This window comes from Panthera tigris, chromosome C1 (assembly GCF_018350195.1).
Source record: "Panthera tigris isolate Pti1 chromosome C1, P.tigris_Pti1_mat1.1, whole genome shotgun sequence".
Taxonomy (NCBI): Eukaryota; Metazoa; Chordata; class Mammalia; order Carnivora; family Felidae; genus Panthera; species Panthera tigris.
The window spans coordinates 50,772,953-50,794,828 of NC_056667.1; the positions used below are offsets into that span (position 1 = coordinate 50,772,953).

A 21,876-nucleotide genomic window follows, 5' to 3' on the forward strand; every position below is an offset into this window, starting at 1 on the left:
AATAGTCCTTGAACAAAAAATGAGAGAAACTGCTCTGCCAGATATCAAAGCTGCAGTAATTAAGACAGCATGATACTGGCTCAAGGAGAGAGAAACAAAACTGTGGAAGATAATAAAGTGCACACCAAAATGAGCACCTAATTTATGATAATACCGCAAAGCAGGAGAGAAAGGGCGATCTTTGAAATAAGTGGTGCTGTGTCAACTGGGTATCCATATGGAAAAGAAATCTGACCCCAATTCATGCCATATTTAATAAGTGGTATTGAGAATTATCAATTATTGTGGACAAAAATCAAACTAATCCCACCTTGAACCATACTCAAAACTCAACCGCAAGTGGATTTTTTTTTAAAAAGTAAAGCCTTTTTTGCTTTCTTCCCCTTTGTTTAACCTATATTGAGTTTTAGAGATCCCATTAAGTTGGGTTTTAGAAGTTAATACAGAATACTATGGACTCAGTGGAAATGTAATTTCTTAAGACACAACAAGCAACAGTCATAAGAAAAAGACTGAATCCTTTAGCTACATTAAATTTAAGAACTAATGTTTATTTTTTTAAAAAGGGGGTGCTAAACCCTAAATTCAGAGAAGATATTTGTGATACTTAACAAATGATAAAATATTATATATCCAGATTATATAAATACTCAGAAATCGGTAAGGAAAAGAATCCAATAGGAAAATGGAACATGTAACTTTACAGACAGGAAAGGGAAATGGCTAACAAACACATGACAAGATATTCAACCTCTTTGAAAAAGAGAAGTGCAAATTTAATCCATAATCACATATTATTTCACACTAAATTGGTTAAAAGTCAAACTGCCAGACAGTAAGTAGCGGTGAAGTTATATAGCAACAGGAAGGCTCAAACGCTACTGGTGAGATTTAATTTTGGCTTACTTTGTTTTTATTTTTTAAGTTGTTAAAAGTTTTTGATTTTAATTCCAGTGTAGTTAACATACAGTGTTCTATTAGTCTCAAGTGTACAACATAGTGATTGGACATAGTCTAAACATTACTCAGTGCTGATCATGGTAAATGTACTGTTTAATCCTCCTCCCCTCTGGTGGCCATCAGTTGGTTCTTTATAATTAAGAGTCTGATTTTTGGTCTGCCTATCTTTTTTTTCCCTTTTGCTCATTTGTTTTGTTCCTTAAATCCCACATGAGTGAAATCACATGTATTTGTCTTTCTGACTTATTTCACTCGGCATTATATCTCTAGCTCCATTTGTGTTGTAAGTGGCAAGCTTTCTTTTTTACTCCATTGTAAAATACTCCATTGTATATATACACCATGTCTTGTTTACCCACTTATATCAATGGACACTTGGGCCGCTTCCATAATTTGGCTATTGTGAATAATGCTGCAATAAAAAAAAATTTTTATTCACAATAAAAAAATATTGTGAACAATGCTGCAATAAAAATGTATCTATTTGAATCAGTGTTTTTGTATCTTTGGGGTAAATACCCAGTAGTGCAATTATTAGACCTTAAGGTAGTTCTACTTTTAACTTTTTGAGGAATCTCCGTACTGTTTTCCACAATGGTTGCACCAGTTTGCAGTCCCAGATTGTGCGAGAGTTCCTTTTTTTCCACATCATGGCCAACGCCTTTTTTTTTTTTCCATTCTGAAAGGTGTGAAGTGATACCTCACTGTAGTTTTGATTTGCATTTCCCTGATGGTAAGTGATGGTGAACATCTTTTCATGTGTCAGTTGGCCATCTGGATGTCTTCTTTGGCGAAATGTCTGTTTATGTGTTCTGTCCATTTTTAAATTGGATTTGTTTTTGGGGGCACTGAGTTTTATTAGCTCTTTATACATTTTAGATACTAACCCTTTATCAGATATGTCACTTGCAAATATCTTCTCCCATTCGTAGGTTGCCTATTAGTTTTTGTTGATTGTCTCCTTCACTGTGAAGAAGCTTTTAATTTTAATGTAGTCCCAGCAGCTTACTTTTGCTTTTATTCCCCTTGCTTCAGGAGACATATGTAGAAAAATGCTGCTATGACCGATGTCAAAGAAATCACTGCCTGTACTCTCTTCTAGGATTTATATGGTTTCAGGTCTCACATTTAGGCCTTTAGTCCATTTTGAGTTTATTTTTGTGTATGGTGAAAAAAGTGGCCTAGTATCATTCTTTCACATGTAGCTGTCCAATTATCCCAACACCATTTGTTAAAGAGACTTTCCCATTGCATATCCTTTCCTCCTTTGTCAAAGATTAATTGACCATATAATTGTGAATTTATTCTGGGTTTTCTATTCTGTTCCATTGATCTGTGTGTTTACTTTTGTGCCAGTCGCATTCTGTTCTGATTACTAGAGCTTTGTAATATAACTTAAGTCTGGAATTGTGATACCTCCAGTTTTGTTTTTCTTTTTCAAGACTGCTTTGACTATTTCAGGTCTTTCATGGTTCCATACAGATTTTAGAATTATTTGTTCTAAAGTTCTGAGGAAAATGCTGTTGGTTGGGGCGCCTGGGTGGCTCAGTCGGTTAGGCGGCCGACTTCGGCTCAGGTCATGATCTTGCGGTCCGTGAGTTCTAGCTCCGCGTCGGGCTCTGTGCTGACAGCTCAGAGCCTGGAGCCTGCTTCAGATTCTGTGTCTCCCTCTCTCTGACCCTCCCCTGTTCATGTTCTGTCTCTCCCTGTCTCAAAAATAAATAAACGTTAAAAAAAAAATTTATAAAAGAAAATGCTGTTGGCAAGGCGCCTGGCTGGCTCAGTTGGAAAAGTGAGCAACTCTTGATCTTGAGACTGTGAGTTCACGCCCTATGCTGGGTATAGAGATTACTTAAATAAAAACACCATAAAAAAGAAAGAAAAACGTTGGTATTTTGACAGAGATTGCATTAAATCTGTAGAATGCTTTGGGTAGCAATTTTGTTCTTCCAATCCATGAGCATTCCATCTTTCCATTTCTTTATGTCATCTTCAATTTCTTTCATCACTGTTTTACAGATTTTTAAAAAATGCTTATTTTGAAAGCACACACAAGCAGGGGAGGGGCAGACAGAAAGGAAGAGAGAGAGAATCCCAAGCAGGCCCCGTGCTGCCGGTGGAGAGCCTGATGAGGGGCTTGATCCCATGAACTGTGAGACCAGAGCTGAAATCAAGAGTTGGACACTTAATGGACAGAGACACCCAGTTGCCCCAGTATTTTATAGTTTTCAGAGGACAGGTCTTTCAACTCTTTGGTTTATTCCTAAATATTTTATTATTTTGGTTGCAACTGTGAATGGGATTGCTTTCTCAATTTCTCTTTCTGCTGCTTCATTATTAATGTATAAAAATGCAAGAGATTTCTGTCCACTGATTTCTTACCCTACAACTTTACTGAATTATTAGTTCTAGTAGTTTTTTGGTGGAGTCTTTAGGGTTTTCTATATATAGTATTATGTCATCTGCAAACAGTAAAAGATTTACTTCTCCCTTGCCAATTTGGATGCCTTTTATTTCTTTTTGTTGTCAGAATGCTATGGCTAGGACTTCCAGTACTATGTTGAATAGAGAGTGGACATCCTTGTCTTGTTCCTGATCTTAGATGAAAAGCTCTCCAGTTTATCCCCATTGAGTATGATGTATGCTGTGGGTTTTTCATATACAGCCTTTATTATGTTGAGTTATGTTCATTCCCTCTAGACCTACCTTGTAGAAAGTTTTTATCATGAATGGATGTTGTACTTTGTTAAATACTTTCTCTGCTATCTATTTTTTTTATTTTGTTAATGTTTATTTTTATTTATTTTTGAGAGAGAGAGAGAGAGAGAGAGAGCAGGGGAGGGGCAGAGTGAGAAGGAGATACAGAATCTGAAACAGGCTCCAGGCTCTGAGCTGTCAGCACAGAGCCTGATGTGAGGCTCGAACTCACAAAATGCGAGTTCATGACCTGAGCCGAAGTTGGATACTTAACCGGCTGAGCCGCCCAGGCACCCCTCTTTGGCATCTATGAAATGATGATACGGTTTTTATCCTTTTCCTTATTGATGTGATGTATCCTGTTGATTGACTTGTGAATAGTGAACCAACTTTGCACCCCAGGAATAAATCCCACTTGATTGCAGTGAATGATTTTTTAAAACATATTGTTGGATTCATTTTGCTAGTATTTTGTTGAGGATTTTTGCATCTATGTTCATCAGAGATACTGGCTTGTAGTTCTCTTTTTTTGTGGTGTCTTTATCTGGATTTGGTATCAGGGTAATATTGGCCTCATAGAATGAATTTGGAAGTTTTCCTTCCTCTTCTAGTTTTTGGAATTGTTTGAGAAGAATAGGTATTAAATGTTTGGTAGAATTCGCCTGTGAAGCTGTCCAATCCTAGGCTTTTGTTTGTTGGAAGTTTTTTGATTATGGATTCAATTTCGTTGCTGGTAATCAGTCTATTCAAATTTTCTATTTCTTCTTGCTTCAGTTTTGGTAGTTTATAGGTTTCTAGGAATTTATTTCTTCTATGTTGTCCAATTTGTTGGCATATAATTTTTTGTAGTATTCTCCTGCAATTTTGTTGTTGTTTTGTTTTGAGAGAGAGAGAAAGCACATGAGCAGAGAAGTATTGTTTATACTTCTGTGGTGTTGGTTGTTATTTATCCTCTTTCATTTGTGATTTTGCTTATTCAAGTTCCTGCACGTGTGCTCTCTCTCTCTCTCTCTCTCTCTCTCTCTCTCTCTCTCTGAGTCTGGTTAGAAGTTTATCAATTCTGTTGATCTTTTCAAAGAACTAGCTAGCTCCTGCTTTCCCTGACTATTCTATTGTTTTTTTGTTGTTGTTTTCTTGTTTTTTGTTTTAGTTTCTATATCATTTATCTCTGCTCTAATCTTTATTATTTCCTTCCTTCTGCTGGTTTGGGGCTTTGTTCTTTTTCTGGCTCCTTTATGTGTAATGGCTTACACACTTTGGAAAAAAGTGGCATTATCTGGTTGAGGTTGAACCTATGAACCAACAACACTACTCTTAGGTATGTAACTCCTAGAAAATCTGTTGTCAATTCAGAAAAAGAAGGATATTTGAATATTACTCTTTGTAACAAAAACAAAACAAAAACACAGGTAACTACCAAATATACACCAACAGAAAAATGAATAAATCGTGGTATATTCACACAATGTAATATATAAAAATAAAGTAAATTTAGGTGTATCTCACAAACTTTGAAAACAGCAAGTCACAGAAAAATTATATTCACTGTCCATTTATATAAAAATATGCAAAATGAAAGTGTATTATTAAAGGATACATTAATTTATGAGAAACCATAAAGACAATAAAGGAAATAATAAATATGAAATTCATGATAGTGGTTACCTCTAAAGGAAAGTAGAGATGCTATCAGAAAAGAACATATGAGGAGGTGATCTCAAAGCAATGATAATGTTATTAAGCAGGGTGGGTAGGAACATGATTTTTTTTTCTCCCTGTTCTTTAATAACAAGTGTTATAAATATCAAATCCATTTAAGATTTAATGAAAATTAGTTTTAAAATATAAATCCCAAAATATAAGAAGTAAACACATGCAAAAGTGTTCACTGGTTTTAGGAATAAAAGAATGCAAACGAAAGTACCATTTAAACTGATTAACAAGAGATACCCTACCTAAATGGCATTACTTAAAGCAAGGTGTGCTGAGATTAGTACACTTGCATACTTGGCACTGTTTGATACTTAGAAACTTTTTGCAACGCATGATGTATTAAGGGCTCGTAAAAATGTTCGTGTACTTTGGCTTAGTCATTTCATGCTTAAAATAGTATGGAGGCTCCTCAGAAAATTAAAAACAGAAATACCATTTGATCCAATAATCCCACTACTGGGTATTTACCCCAAGTAAATGAAAACATTTAATAAAAAAGATATATACACCCCTATGTTTATTGCAGCATTATTTACATTAGCCAAGATATGGAAGCAACCTAAGTGTCCACTGATAGATGAATGGATAAGTAAGATATGGTATATACAAACAATTGAACATTACACAGCCATGAAAAGCATGTGATCTTGCCATCTGTGACAACATGGATGGACTCAGAGATATTATGCTAGGTGAAATAAGTCAGACTAAGAAAGACAATGATATGACTTCACTTATATGTCGAATCTAAAAAACAAATGAACAACAACAACAAAAGAGCAGAATCAGATCTAAGTGCAGTAGGAAGATGGGCAAAATGGGTGAAGGAGAGTATGAGGTACAGGCTTCCAGATACGGAATGAATATGTCACAGGCACAAAAGGCACAGAGAATGGCATAGAGAACATAGTCAATGATACTGTAACAGCATTGTATGGTGACGGACGGTAGCTACACTTGTAGAGAACACAGCATAAGGTATAGGAAATCACCATGTTGTATACCTGAAACTAACGAAACATTGTGTCGACTATAATAAAAAATATTTTAAAAAATCCAACACACTGGATAACTACATCACGCTTAAATTCAACTTAAATTCAAACATTTGATGAAATAAAGTAACCATTAGAAAGTTTTAACTTTAACTGAAAAACAAAAAATTCTATGTATATTGTAAGTGAATTTTTATAAATATATATATATATGCATACTGATATAAAAAATTAAAGGTAACACAAAAAGTAGCATGACTTTAATAAAATAATAAATAATAAAAAAGGCTATAATTTTCTTGATAAGATTTATATTTTATAGTTTGTTTGGTGTTTCTGCCTTTTTGTCATTTAAAATGAAGAAAACCTTCTCTACAGTTGGTAACACTTAAGGAGACCTGCGCACTACAAAAGTTCATTACCTTATCATCAATATGCACAGAGGAGGATATATATGAATGTAATCATGTAAAAATTCCAAATAATGGCAAGAAAAGCCGTATCTGTCTATAATTAAATGTGTATGACCTAAAGAAGTATGTATTGTTCCAAGACCATCTGGCTGACAGATAGCAGGGTGTTTTTGGTTGTTATTTGAAACTTTCCTAATAATAAAGCTAATGCCAGCTATTAGTCAATTTTACAGGTATAAAGCAGATTTCCTTCTTTCACTACCACAGTTCATTTACTTCATATACTTGGAGCTGTTTCCTGCTGCTTCCTAAAATCAAACCTAGAAGGGGTCTAGGCCACTAATCAGATTATGGAATCTCAGACTTCCAGTGAAGCTTTTTGAAGTCTTTTAAAAGATATTCACCATGTTCAGGCAGGAGAGACTGATAGGAATTCATGATAGCTATTGCAATGAGAACATGGGAAATTCCATCTTAAAATACTTGATTATGTTAGCATTCCTAATTTTCTGATGACAAAACTGATATAAAATTATCTCTACCCCTGATAAAGCTGTTCAATGAATGATTTGATAAGAGAAAGCACAACAGGGAGTCAAAGACTGGGTTCTGATGCTACTTTATTAGGTGATTGTCATTTACTTAATGGTACACAAGGCTCTTACAATCTAATCCCAGTCCACTTACCCAGTATTCGACTGCCTCTCTTCACAGATTTTATGGTTCCAGCTTCATTAAACTATTCACCTTTCTCCAAAGAGACTCTGAACTTTGCTCATGCTGGTTTTTCTTTTTTTCTCTTCTATTTAGTATATGCTTTCTCCCTGTATCTGTCTGAAAACTAATATTCTTCCTTCCAAGGTCCATATCAAATGTCGACTCCTGTGTGCAATCTTCCCTGGCATGACCATGTAAAATTAATCATTCTCTCTATTTTGCTTTCAGTGTTAGTAAAGCAGGAACCAGTATCAAGTTGATAAATGACTGTTTTTCCTACTGTTTCAAAATTTAATATTTACTAAACATCTATTTATTATGTGCCAAATATTATTTGTGCAGAAAAGAGTTAACTGTAGGCCGGAGACTGCTATCCTTCGAAGGCCTGTTTGCAAGGATGGCGCTTGGTTAGTGTCTTGGAATTTGGACTTTGGGAGGTAATCATTCCCAGAAGATAAGAGCGGCTCAATGTGCCTAAACTATTTACACAAACATTATGGCTTATGCTGAATACCTGCTTTCATTCTGTGAGTCTGGAATTCTGGTAGATACCAGGGAGAAGGTGTCTATGTGACCAGCCCCCAGCAACAATCTTGGCACTGAGTCTCTACTGAGCTTCCTGGGTAGACAACATTTCACACATGCTATCCCAGCTCAGTGCTGGAGGCGTCAGGAGCTCCTGTGCAAATCCCCTAAGAGAGCACTGTGGAGCCTACAGCTGGATTCCCCAAGACTTCACTGTGCCTTTTTCCTTTGAAGGTTTTACTTTGTCCCTTCTCACAGCAACAAATCATAGCCATGACTACATCTATATGCTGAGTCCTGTCAGTCCTCCTAGCAAATCGTTAAAACTGGGGGTGGTCTTGGGGACCCCGACACACCCATATATTATTTCACTTAACTTGCACAAGCAGATATTATTATCCTTACTTTATATATTAGAAAATAAAGGATCATAGAGATTAAGTGACCTGGAATAGGACACACGATTACAAAGACAAGATCTGAACATAAATTTTTTGCTTCCACGTTTGTTGCTTCTGTGTTTCCTGAGGGAAGGGAAACCAAAACTTTCCCATTGAAGGTTCACCATAAATAATGATTCTCAGGTTAAATAGTTAAATGGTCTAATAATAGTTTCAAGTTAAAAAAAAATTTTGAGTCTGGGCTCTTCTAATCTTTAAAATAAAAAATATGGCATTACAGAGTATTGGATATGTAGGGGGGGATACATAGAGGCCCGGAAGGAACAGGAAGTAACGCACAAACTGTTTCTCACTGTGAGATGCTTTCCTAGATTCTCTCTTTTGAATAGTCCCTTAAGGACTTTATACCATTCTGTGGTTTGGACATTCTCAAATGTGAGGATCTTTATGTAGGAAGTCTTGAGTACCTTTTAGTAAAATCTTTGAAGCACAGTCGTAGTTTATTATGATGTCTGAAGAGTTTTGGATCACTGGGTATTTCAGATAGAAAAACCTGGGCAACTTCCAAAGGCCCCTGTAAAATAAGAACATAAAACAAGTGTGTTTTGGTCTTCTCTAAAATCAGAGGTAGAATTTACCCAAATGATTTTTTCTTAGCAATGAGATGGTTCCACTTAAGCTTAATGCATGTACGTCTATGCCTATATTAAAACTTCTCACAGACAGATTCTGGCAATTGATTTGCAGCTTCTCTTAATGCCAAATCTTATATTTTTAAGTACTGCAATTAAATTAGTGCATTTTTCAAAGAAAAGAGGAGTTCAAGGACTGACTATCGTATTCATAGAAGCATTGTGCTTTGTACTTTTTATATTCCATAATTTATCCTGGATGCAGTCAGCTGTTGGAGATGACCTTTTGTGGCTGTTATACCTTTTGGAAGTAAAACCCCCAAATCATGTATGTTTTTAGGGGTAAAGGTGTTAAAATATTTACTTCAGTATTGAAGTAAATCAGTATCGGTAGGGCAGTATCAGTATTGATAGGGCACTTTTTGGTTAAAATATAAGATACATAATATGAAATCTTACTTGAAGCCTTTCTGGATTTTACCTTACCCTGGAATATTCCCTAATCATCAGCAAGAGAAGCTGAATGAACCCATCACAAGGAGATAATGGGGATGGCTTCTAATCTGCATATGACAAAACAACAATACGTACGTATGTTATTAAAACTTTCAAAGCGAATCCACATTATTTATTTCCTGCTCATGACTCACTGTGAAGGAGATGTGGACAAGAAACACCAGGGAGTACTAAAGGGGCAGGCATTCGCATGTATGTACGTAGCTCTGAAAATGAGGCCTTTTTAGATCATGTTCATTTAGGACAAGATTTTAAAGGAAAGGCCATTTTAAGTGAATCAGTTCCTTCTTAATAGAATGTTTGAGAACAGATGGGTAGACAAATACAGGCAGTACAGGAGGAGGCATGAAAACCTTAGTGACAGATCATACTAAAAAGATTTTTGTTTTTCAGTCTATCTTCATTTATCCTTTGTGACTTCTGCAAACCACTTCTAACACAAATCTTTTTCTGCCTGATCTGACACTTACCTGTGATCTCTGTGAAATGTAATCATGACATCATTCCCAATTCCACTTATGATGGAATTTACAGAGTACTAGCAAAAAGCACTAACCTGATTCACTGTTGTGCCTACAGACCCCTGGAGCACCATCTGAAGCATTTTGGGGTCTGCTGGATCCTGATGTGTTGCAAATGCCAACTCCTGAGTCTTTTTCTGCATATCTTCAATAGCAACTTCAATTGGGGTTAAGATGATCTGGATGAAATAACATTAGGTCAATGTCCTGACTGAAAACTATTTAATGAGCTTTATATATAATCAATTTTTTAAAAAGTGGAGACTAAGTATAAATTATTGTCCAATAACATAATTCCAAACTTTGGATGCCTTAAAAAAAGAAAAATCAACCTTTTAAAGCATAAACCAAGGGTAAACTAGGGACCAAGAAAAGAAGCTGAAATTAATGACTCAAAAATGGGTAAACTTCTAGTACGTTTACACATGAGGGGCAGTACATAATGCTACATCCACACTGTTCTCACATGGCTGCAATGTATTGGTTTCATTAATCCTAGTTCCCTGTTTGGGGACTTACCTCCTCCTTGTGAGTGACATTGACCCTTGTTTTAATATAAGGAAAGGCATGAGAAGTAGTCAGAATGGTCTTCCGTTTGAATTGTTCATGAAGTTCCCCATGGGCACGGCCATCTAAAGTGAAGGGCGTACAGTACATGAAACGGCGAAGATTATAATTTTTGTCAAAATAGGTGATTCTGTCCTTCATCTCATATGTGTCAAAGTATGGCTCCACATAGGTAATCTGAATGTATGCCTAGGAAAGAAAAAAAGCCCTTCATTTTCTCACTGTTAAGTCATCGTTTAGTCCTTCTCCCTCAAAACCACAGTCTCAGAGATATACGTATGTACATTCTGGTCTAATTAACCATACCTTGTTAGGATCTAATTTACACTTGTCTACAGGATTAGAGTCCTTGATTACTTCAACCACATCCTCTCCAAATCTTTCTCCATAAAATCCCTACAATAAAGAAAAAGAAACCTTTTACATGAAGTTAACATTAGAGAGTAGAGAAAGCCTCTCAGGGAGACTTCTGACCAAAATTAGGCTAAGTTCTTGTACAACCATCCGAATAATTACAAAATAATTATTTAGGTTCACAAAAATTATACTTAGCCTATTAATCTGATTTTATTCCCATCACTCACTTTAACACAAAATAAAATAACAATTTTCTCCAGTAAAAATACTGGATTCCATAAGAGGTCCTCAAGAAAAACAAAAAGGGAACAGAAAGCAGAAACAAAAGAAGCTCAGTATCTTTGATGTATAGAATCTTACTATTGAGTTTGATGTGGCCTGACTTCTTACAGATATGGGTCAATGAACCAGCATTCATTTTATGAATGATTTAATATTCCAGAATTTTCAAATAAAGGCATTGATCTGTTGAAAGTTTTATACTGGTTTAGATTTTGAAAAGTCAGCCCAGTCAAGAATGTAGTAACTTTGCCATTTAACACTGAGTAGCAGCATGGGCAATGGATGGAGATATTCAATAGGAAAAATTAAATCTGAATCTTCAAAGGAGAACCCCTGCTCTTCCCTCAAAGATAAGTTTTATGATTGAGTAAATTTGGAAGACACCATGTCAGCATTTCCCAAGACTTATTTAGCTCTTAAAAAATAAAAAGTCACACTTTAAGCCAATTTATGGAAGGTGAACACAAGCATGTAACAGTCAAGAAATTAACATCAGCTGAGAATAAAAACAAGCCCCAGAACATTGCTTCTCCAACTATTATGTGAATAGAAATAACCCAGGGATCTTGTTAAAAATGATGAATTTTTTTCTTTTGTTTCAAGTTTTTATTTCAATTCTCATTAGTTAACATATAGGGTAATATTGGTTTCAGGAGAATTCAGTGATTCATCACTTACATATAATACCTGGTGCTTAACACAAGTGCCCCCCCCCCTTTTTTAATGTTTTATTATTTACTTTAGAGAGATAGAGCACAAGTTGGGGAGGAGCAGAGAGAGAGAGGGAGACACAAAATCTGAAGCAGACTGCAGGTTCTGAGCTGTCGGCACAGAGCTCGATGTGGGGCTCGAACTCATAAACCGCCAGATCATGACCTGACCTGAAGTCGGATGGCTCAACCTACTGCGCCACCCAGGCGCCCCATAAGTGCCCTACCATCACCCATCCACTCTCAGTTTGTTCTCTACAGTTAATGTCTCTTATGGTTTGCCTCCCCCCACCTCTCTTTTTTCCCCCCCTTCCCCTATCTTCATCTTTTTTGTTTCTTAAATTCCACATATGAATGAGTTCAGAACGTCTGGGGTAGGGTCTGAGACTCTACATTTCAAACAATCTCCTAGATGATGCCCGGTGCTTTCTAGTCCTGGACTGCCTTTTGAGTAAAAAGAATAAAGAAAGGTTGGAAAGAGTAACTACAGCAGAGAAGATTGGTAAACCTCTTAATATGAAAATTTATCATCTTGGTGAAAATGAATAAGGAGTGAAAAAGAAGGTTAAGGGGTTCTAAGAAGTGTTTTCAGGGTGTGATTTCAGGCTTTTAAGTCCTAAAGGAATCTCCCTGGGAATCAGGCCAAAGAGATAATGCACTTGGGTCAGAAATTTCTTGAGGTTCTAGTTCCAATTCTATTATTAGTTGCTACGTAACTGCTTATGTCTTTTTCTACAAAGTGCAGATAATACTATACACATTTCTCTGTAAATCACAGTAATTCTGAAGGGTGTAGGGCCTTCTAAGACAGATGTGAAAATAGAGCCTCAAAAAGAAGCAGTTAATATTATTTTACTGTTGCCATAAAAGATTTGAAGGATTAGAAAGCATATTACTGTACCTATCAAAAAATCTTTATTTTGTAAAGGAGTAGTTTGGCATGATCTGGTTTATTAAATGATTAGATCTGGATCTGACAGTCTATTCATCATAGAAAATACAAATTAAAGATGACATTTATAAACTACTGCAGCATTCACCTCCAATCTGTGAGAGATCTCCGCAAGTTTGGTTATTGCAGGCTCCTTGTAGACAAATTCCTGTTCATCCAAATCCCCGAACTTGGTTCCATAAAAACCAACACGAAAATAGGTGCCAAACATCCGCTTACCATCCTAGGTGTAGGAAAACAAAGAAACCTTAATACAAAGTTTTTTTGTTTTTTACATTATGTTTAGATTGCTACTACGGTATAAAATTCTCAAAAACTGCAAAAATATTTAATTTAAAATTACAATATTTTATTTCTCAAATGAACTTAAAACGAAGTAAATAATCTTTCTTTTTCATTTTTTCTAACAAATGACGTTATGCAATTAGGACTTTTATCAAGTGACTAAGTCACATATGGTATAGGTTTTTCACAGTTTGTACCAAGTGACCACCTCAAATTGGTCTGTGTTTTTAAGTCCCTACGCAACTGAGATAAATTATTTTCCTTACTGTAAGAAAAGATGCTTGGGATACCATGAACTGTGTCTTAATTATTCTGAAATTACAGCATACTAAATAAAGTTAAATTTAAAAATAACACTGATATTTTTAGTTAGCATTTACCTTTTATATATAATCCCTTTACAAATGTAATAAATGAGATCATGAAAGTTAAAAGCCGGGTATATAGCACCTGGCACAGAGGAGACAGTAAATGTCAAGACCATCAGGAAGCCCTGACATAAAAAATTTACAATAGGGAATCCCTCTGCCAATAAAAATATTTATACGTGGAAGAGTAACTAAAAATGGAATATAAAGGGGAAAATTCATGAATGAAAGATAAAAAGAGAAAAATTTGACATGAGTTGGTTATTCTAAAGTCCCCAAACCACCTACTGCATGCATTAACCACACATTCAAGTACGAAGTACACTAAGATCATCTGAACTCTTACACAGTGCATTTGAAAACAAATTCCTTCAATAAAGATAAAATATTTGGAAGCTTTCTATGCAGTCTTTACAGTTCATTTACAACGATATTTCAGAAGGATTTTATGGTAGTGCCTATATACAGAGCCACACATTAGTATTCAGAAACCTCTGAATTCTCTTTAAGCCTAATCTGTCTTATACTTATTTTTCCTATATTGAGTTCTTACTGGAAGGCAAAAGGATATGTAAAATAAGTCACAAATTAAACAGATAATTAAGCAAAACTCTGATCCTTAATACCAAAAAAAAAAAAAAGAAAGAAAAAAAGTACAGTGACTAAAAATATCCCCACATTTTTACCCAGAAGAAATACAGTTTTGAAGAAAAAAATGTCTCTGGCACTAAAGAAACTTGAGGCTTTTAATTTAAAGTTTCTTTTCAGGTGGTGCCTGGGTTGCTCTGTCAGTTGAGCATCCGATTCTTGTTTTTGGCTCAGGTCCTGATCCCAGAGTTGTGGGATCAAGCCTCACATCTCTCTCTCCCTCTGCCCCCCTCCCCCACTCTCTCTCTCTCTCTCTCTCCCGCAATAAAAATTTTAAAAATAAAAATTTTTTTAGTTATTTCAAAATTTAATAGGCATAAAAATTAAGCTCTATAGCAAATTAAATCTCTGTAGACAAAAAGGTATTAAATTCTGATTAAAACCATCAGTAAGTCAATAAAATAATATAACAGCAAATTTTGACATAAGGAATGAAGGCACTGCATGGAAAGTGAAAATGGCATTTGAGAAAATCAACGATTTGTGATAGTTAGGTTTCAAAAATGTCATACACATGTGTAGATATACATTACTACTTTTTAAAAACCACAAATACTAGGGGCGCCTGGGTGGCTCAGTCGGTTAAGCGTCCGACTTCGGCTCAGGTCATGATCTTGTTGTTCATGAGTTCGAGCCCCACATTGGGCTCTGTGCTGACAGCTCAGAGCTTGGAGCCTGCTTCAGATTCTGTGTCTCCCTCTCTCTCTGCCCCTGCCTAGCTTGCTGTCTCTCCCTCTCAAAAATAAGTAAACATTTAAAAAATTAATTAAATAAAGAAAAACCACAAATACTAACGTTTTCTTATTCTGGCTCTATTCCTCTCAGAGGTTTCCAACTTCAAACACTATTCCAAATCTTTAATATTGTGGCTTTTTAAATATGTGAAGACTGCTATTAGGCCTTGTTTCCCTTAGCTAAACTTTCCAGTTGTCAATCATCTTTATATGATAGGAATTACTATCTTGTTTACATTTTATCAGTTTTTCAACGCCACCTTTCAACGTGTGGAATCCCAGAAATAGACACAATATTGCTGATGTGATCTGATCAGTGCAGGGATTAGTGGGCTCACTGACTCCCTCCATATAAACTTGAATTTTATTAATGCAGCTTGTAACTAGTTAGTAGGCTTAAACTTCTTATTTACTTTCTCATACTGACATTCAGATCAAGGAAAAAAAGTATTGAGTGCTGATAATGTGTTAGACACTATTCATACTCAGTAATATGAAAATAAAAATAAAAATAAAAAGACTTGGCCTCTCAAGAAAGTAAAGGATATACTAAAATAATTACAGTAAAAATGGTCATGTGCTGTAATAAAAAGTGGTATTGAGAAAGGAAAGATTAATCCTGCTGGAGTCAGATCTCAAAAGAGGTGACACACAGGGTTCTACAACTCAAAAGAATGGCTAAGTGGATGTGGGAAGGAAGGAAAGAAGAGGGAGAAAGCAGAGAGAGAAAGAAAAGTCGTAGAAAGGCACAAAACAGAATGTGAGGGAAACCACTCATCCATTCACATATTTATTTAGTGCCTACTATATGTCGGCAAACTGTTCTAGATGTTTGTGAGAAATCAGTGAACAGAAGAGACAAAGAGTGTGGTCAGGGTGGGTCTCACCAAAAGGGGACATGTAAGCAAAGATGTGACGGAGGTGTGAGAGTGATTTATGTGGACCTGTGGGGAAAAGCATTCCAGGCAGAAGCCTACCCAGTATGTTTGAGGAACAAGGAAGGTGGCTAGTGCAGTTGAAGGGGAGTGTGCAAGAGGTAGAATGGAGTAGATCAGAGTTAACTCTGAGGAGTTACTGGAACTGAGAATGAATGTGTGTGCACTGGCATGGGAGAGGGAACAGCAGCAGAAGGAAGACTAAGAGTTTGAGGAAATTTAGCTTCAATTTACAAAGAGTTCCCTAGTGTAAAACCATTGACTCTACATGTTCATGAAAGCATAATTATACATATAGTTTCCTCCTCAGGAAAAACCTCACTTCATTTTATTTCCTCCTCAGTTCTGGACCACAGGATGACACTGGTTTTCCACTTTCCTATCACCTTGCCTCTCTTTTTTCTAGCATTACTTTTCCTTACGGCCATGAATTCTTTCTGAGATTCCTATCATTTCCACACTCCAACTTAATTCTTCCTTGGCAGTTTTACTTATTGGTTCCACAATCTCATGGGATGAAACCATGTCCCAGACAAGGAAATCCATCTACTCATCTATCCATGTCTCCAATGGCTGAGATGTCTTATGACAAATGGATTTAAAATCTTTTCTACTTTTGTTATCTTTATTTAGCAAGAACATTCTATTGAGTTGGTTGTGTAGTTCTATAATAATATCACTACTACAACTTTTATCCTCACGTAACTGTTTTCTGCTACACTTTCTTCAAGGTAATTGATTTCCAGAAAAGCATACCACTATTTCATACAGTGGTAATTTCTGTCCCTCCTCGTCTACCAGATCTATTTCTCTTATAGAGCACAAACATTTTTTTATCAGTTTATTTAGCCATAGATGTCAGCTTGGAAACATAACACCTCTTAGACTTCATTAGCCAAAATGTGTTAACATAAGTAGCGGTGATGATGATGATGATGATGATGTTATAGTAACAATAAAAATAATCTCTAATATTTTTAAATGACTTACTATGTGCTACACACTGGCTATCCCCTTTACATGCATCATTGTTAATTCTTATCACAATTATGAGATAGGTATCATTTTTTCACTCTCATTTTATAGAGGAGGAAAAGTAATTTGCCCAAGGTCACACTGTTACTCAGTGTTGGAGCTGGGAGTTAAAGACCAATATATTTGACACCTTAAGTCCAAGTTCTTAATTAAGGTATAAAAATCCCAGGGGTGCCTGGGTGGCTCAGTTGACTGGGTGTCTGCCTTCGGCTCAGGTCATGATCTCACCATTCGCGGGTCCAAGCCCCATGTTGGGCTCTGTGCTGATAGCTCAGAGCCTGGAGCCTGCTTTAGATTCTGTGTCTCCTCTCTCTCCACCCCTCCTCTGCTTCCACTTACCTCTCTCTCTCAAAAATAGATAAAAACATTAAAAAAAAATAAGCTATAAAAATCCCTATGCCCTATATACTGATACACAAACACTAGGACATCAGTATGATCTCTAAGCCATCTTCCACTTCTCTTATGTTTTCCTTGGTAATTTTTGACAATTTCCTTGAGTAAGCCTTTTGAGAATTACTGGATACCTCCCATCCTATGGTTTGTTTTTCTCTATGTTACAACACTGTCCTCTACCATAGTTGTTTTTGCATGCTTGCATTTCCTTCCTTCCATACTCTAATATGATAACCAGGTTGGTGATTCACCTACTGAACATATTCTAAGATATATCCTACTACATTTCTTATCAGAGGTTCAGTTTTTACCATTACATGGCCAGTCCGGGAAAAAGAAATCACATCTAATATCATCTACACAGTACATGTTTGCTGTCCATATCTTTCTTTTTCTCCTGAAGAGTAGCATAAGGGCAGAACACAATCAGCAGTACAGCACTGTCAGGTGCTCAGTCATGGGTCTGTACCAATTATCAGGGAGTCACTAACTACCCAAAAGGCATCTCCTCCTGAAGATAAGATTCTTCCTACCTATTATGTTTTCCTTAACTTTCTTAATATCTGACTTAACATTCCAGAGGTAAAGACTGTGCTCTTGGAATTTTCTTCATTCCCTTCTTTCAGAGACTACCCCCACCTCCATTATATTGCAGTTTCCAATTCTGCTCTACCTTTACTTGCTTAGATAAGTTAATTTATCTCACTTAGCTTTAGCATGGCGTAAAGCATATAAAAACCAAACACTGCCCCACATTCATGTCCATCCAGCCAAATGACAAGAGGTAAGACACAGCCCTTTTCCGTGCTTCAATCTCAAAAGTTAGGGTGCCCCACTTTTCTTTAGTGGTCCAGCAGGAAGAGTTTGGCTTCACAAAGCTAATAAGCCCACCTTCTCTAGCCTTTCTGGAGAATATAAGATATACTTACTAGGGTGGTGATATTCCCTTTAAAGAAAAATGTTATCTTTTAAGAAGAAAAATTGAGGGGTGCCTGGGTGGCTCAGTAGGTTAAGTGTCCGACCTCAGCTCAGGTCATGATCTAATGCTTCATGGGTTCATTCGAGCCCCACGTTGGGCTCTGTTTTGACAGCTCAGAGCCTGAAGCCCGCTTCAGGTTCTGTGTCTGCCTCTCTCTCTGCCCCTCCCCCACTCATGCTCTGTGTCTCTCTCAAAAATAAATAAACATTAAAAAATTAAAAAGAAAAAAATTGAGAAAAGTGTCATATGACTATAGCCAATGTTTGGGGATTGATTATTCTGAAAAATTCAAACTTGCATTAATCTACCTCTGAAATTGATCACTGTGGCACATGGATAAATACATCTTTTAGAAATGAAACACACACACAAAATATGAAATCAGTATAAGAATTTCCATATAGAAATTCAGTATTTCTTTTTCTAAAAATATTTTTAAAATGTAGTCATAAGAAAGAAATGATTAAAAAACATTTTATTTCCTATTATTTTAAGAAAAATAAATGGGCTTGGGAAAAAGTGAATACTACATAGCCATTAAGGTACTGAAACTGCCAGAGCAGATAACAGCCACCATGATTTATGAAGAGTTCATGATTTGTTATTTTGCATGATTAAACACTTTACCAAACTGCTAAGTGTCAAGTTTTAGAGTTATCTTTTACACACAGACACACGCATGCGCGCGCGCGCGCACACACACACACACACACACACACATCCCTCAAAAGCTTTGCCAACTCAAATAATTTGTACCAAATCAAACAGCATAATGAAAAATGAAACACACTAATATATAAGCCCAGGTAGTGGGCTATAAGTCAGGTAGTGAGTTACCAATTCAAAGAGCCTTTCTACAATGTATAAGTCATCCTTACTGGATATTAAACCAGTTAGACTTCTTTGAGAATACTAGGATATTAGCTAGGAAACATAGCTTTCAGAAAAAAATGAAATCACTGAAGTTTTCCCAGAGTCAAAAAGAAAAATATTCACAAGATAGGAACTTACCACAATAGACAATAGTAAAAGTAGGGAGTAGGGTCAGCAACCAGGGGCAAGAGAGAAGAGAAAACAGAAAGCATTTTAATTAGGGAAATTTCAAAACAAATAAGCAGCAAATGGTAGCAAACACATTTTTAAAATGCAAGCATCCATTTAAGTTTTACAAGGGAAAAAGCAAAAAACAAACGTGCAACAATTTTAGAAGCTACAAAGCTAAAAGTCCAGTGAAAGGCAGTGACAAGAATATAAACAAAAAAAAGTCTGTGTGACTTTTACCATGCAATCAACATGATGATAGAATGGTATTAATGTCATAACCAGTGAAAATTATACCTTTCAGGGGTCGATTTAGCATCAAGCAGACTAGTGATAAACTGCTCAGAGGTTTCAATGTGTCTTTTCTCATGCCTACTTTTCAGCTAATTTCATTTCATGTTAGGAAATCCCTAAGGAACTGTACCACTCACAGATTAACCATGGCAAGTCTCTTTCTAGATCTCTTCACTGAGCCACAAAAAATGAGGAATTATATATTAGATATTAATAAGATCATATGCATTTAATCTGGAGAATTAAGGTAGATGTAAAAGACTGGCTTCATCTGAAGAAAAGCAAAAGGTGGGGACTAATTCAGAAATGAAAGAAACATAGCAGCAACGTTTATTCCCAAGGTTTTCTATTTGGGTCCCCAAATAAGGACTGTAGTACAAAACCAGAGAAAGCCTACGCTGTTGAACCAACATAAATCTGACCTCAAAGTGAGAGGCAAAGCAGACAACTGTACAAATATACCTAGCTTAAAATAAACCTGATTAATACCTTGCTTTACCTCGTCAACATAAAGTAGGGCACAGTTTATAGAATTCTTTCCTTCCCAGAAAGATTTAAAACAACAGCAATCAATTCTTCCTGGCTTTTTTTCAGGTAAAATCTGATTCACATAGAACTTTCCAAAAGCCTACCTACTACATAAAAGGAAGCATATGTAGTCTTCATTAAACACGAATTATCAAACTGTCAGTACAGGAGGTCAAAGTAAATTTCATGTTCTCTCAGTCTCTTTATCCCTTCTGCCAACAAAATTTAAATGACAAAGTGAATTTCCTTCTTCAGTATTGCTTCTACTCAAGGTGAAGTGACTCCAGATCAAATCAACACATTATTTCATCAATTCTAAGACGCACGTTTTTTGGGGCCCACATTTTAATATCTCTGTAGTTAGCATTCATCTTTCCACTGATGGCTGTTGTGCTTTAATATGTTTTTTTTCTTCTTTCTTAAAGGCATATAAAATAATGGTATGTCTTACAATTGATGGCGTCTTTGATCAGATGAAATATGGTATTTTTTAGTTACACCTCTGAGCAATAACACATAAATCGACCTCTGTAAAATGAGGTGAAACAGTATGGTTAAAAAAAGAAATCTGTGTGTAAATGTTGATGAAAGAAAATGCTTCAAAGGATAAAAACAAACTAAAGTGATGACAAAGTGGCTCATTTACCAAAGAATCTCATTAGTGTAACATAGGAATTTCCATGCACTGCCTGCAACCTCTTAATAAATTGCTTAAAATAACTTAACAGTATTTTAACAAAATTTCTTTGGTTAATGAATTCAGTTGATAGCAGATAGCAACAGAATGCCCACAGCTAGCACATGTGGGCAAAGCATTGGCATAAGAAATCTGATCAAATCAATCTATTAGTGTCTTTAACTAACTAAAACATTACCTACCTCCCAGCCAGTACTCTGTATAATAAAAAGTAAAAAAGGGCAAGTCATAAAAAAAACTGTTTCAAAAGAACAAAAAAAGGCCAAAAGGAACTTCAGCAGTGTAAGGTACCATATATCGTAAATTCTTCTCCGCGAATAGAAGACAGCAGGATATTTTAAACACCATATTCTTTCACTTGAGATCTGTGATAATTTTATAAACTGCTTGTTCAAAACCTAGTAGTTAAAATTTCATCTTTTAAAAACTCTAATAAGGGAAAGTACACATTTTGGTGAAAAAGAGACAGCTGCTTGTTTCATGAATGTGTCTGAATTAGATCTCTAACTACGGAGTTGCGCTTTGCTGAACTACCCAGGGTAAACTGGAACAGAAATCACAATTTTGCTCAGATGCTTATGATACTAATGTATGAAAATTTCTTGCAAACTACCAGCTCCAGGTGTTCCAGACCTGCCGTGTAATTTGCACTTTACAGCTCTAGAAGCTGGGATGAGGCTCCTTTGACAGTATATGTACAACTGACTATAAAAAGACCCACCTGTTACCATTATGAATCCTAATAAATCTCCTGCAACTTCAATGTTTTAGTAGTGATAATAAAATAGTGGCTTAACAGTGTAGCAGCCCTGTTTTAAGACGATTAACGTTTTTCAGATTCTATCAATTCATCTAGAATAGCTTAGTTCATGGCAAGAAAGAAGTCAAGCTGACAGAGGGTACAGCAGGACTAGTAATGAATACAAAAGTAGATAATCAATACTCCACTTCCTTCTTAGATGATGGTAGTAGCAGATA

General features: G+C 36.0%; 1 protein-coding gene across 8 annotated transcripts in view; it reads right to left on the reverse strand.

Moving 5' to 3' along the window:
- The window catches only part of DOCK7 (dedicator of cytokinesis 7), a 224,935-nt gene that overhangs the window by 5,252 nt on the left and 197,807 nt on the right, over positions 1-21,876 (reverse strand). For 4 of the 8 annotated variants that reach the window (XM_042997432.1, XM_042997430.1, XM_042997428.1 and 1 more), the window contains 6 exons: positions 21,081-21,095; positions 13,047-13,172; positions 10,964-11,053; positions 10,610-10,846; positions 10,126-10,269; positions 8,889-8,995 (listed from right to left, as the gene is read on the reverse strand). In XM_042997432.1, the coding sequence (XP_042853366.1) occupies positions 8,889-8,995; positions 10,126-10,269; positions 10,610-10,846; positions 10,964-11,053; positions 13,047-13,172; positions 21,081-21,095 (719 nt within the window). Of the gene's footprint in view, positions 1-8,888; positions 8,996-10,125; positions 10,270-10,609; positions 10,847-10,963; positions 11,054-13,046; positions 13,182-21,080; positions 21,096-21,876 lie in introns of all 8 variants that reach the window. The other 4 variants (XM_042997433.1, XM_042997431.1, XM_042997429.1 and 1 more) reach the window with 1 other exon arrangement.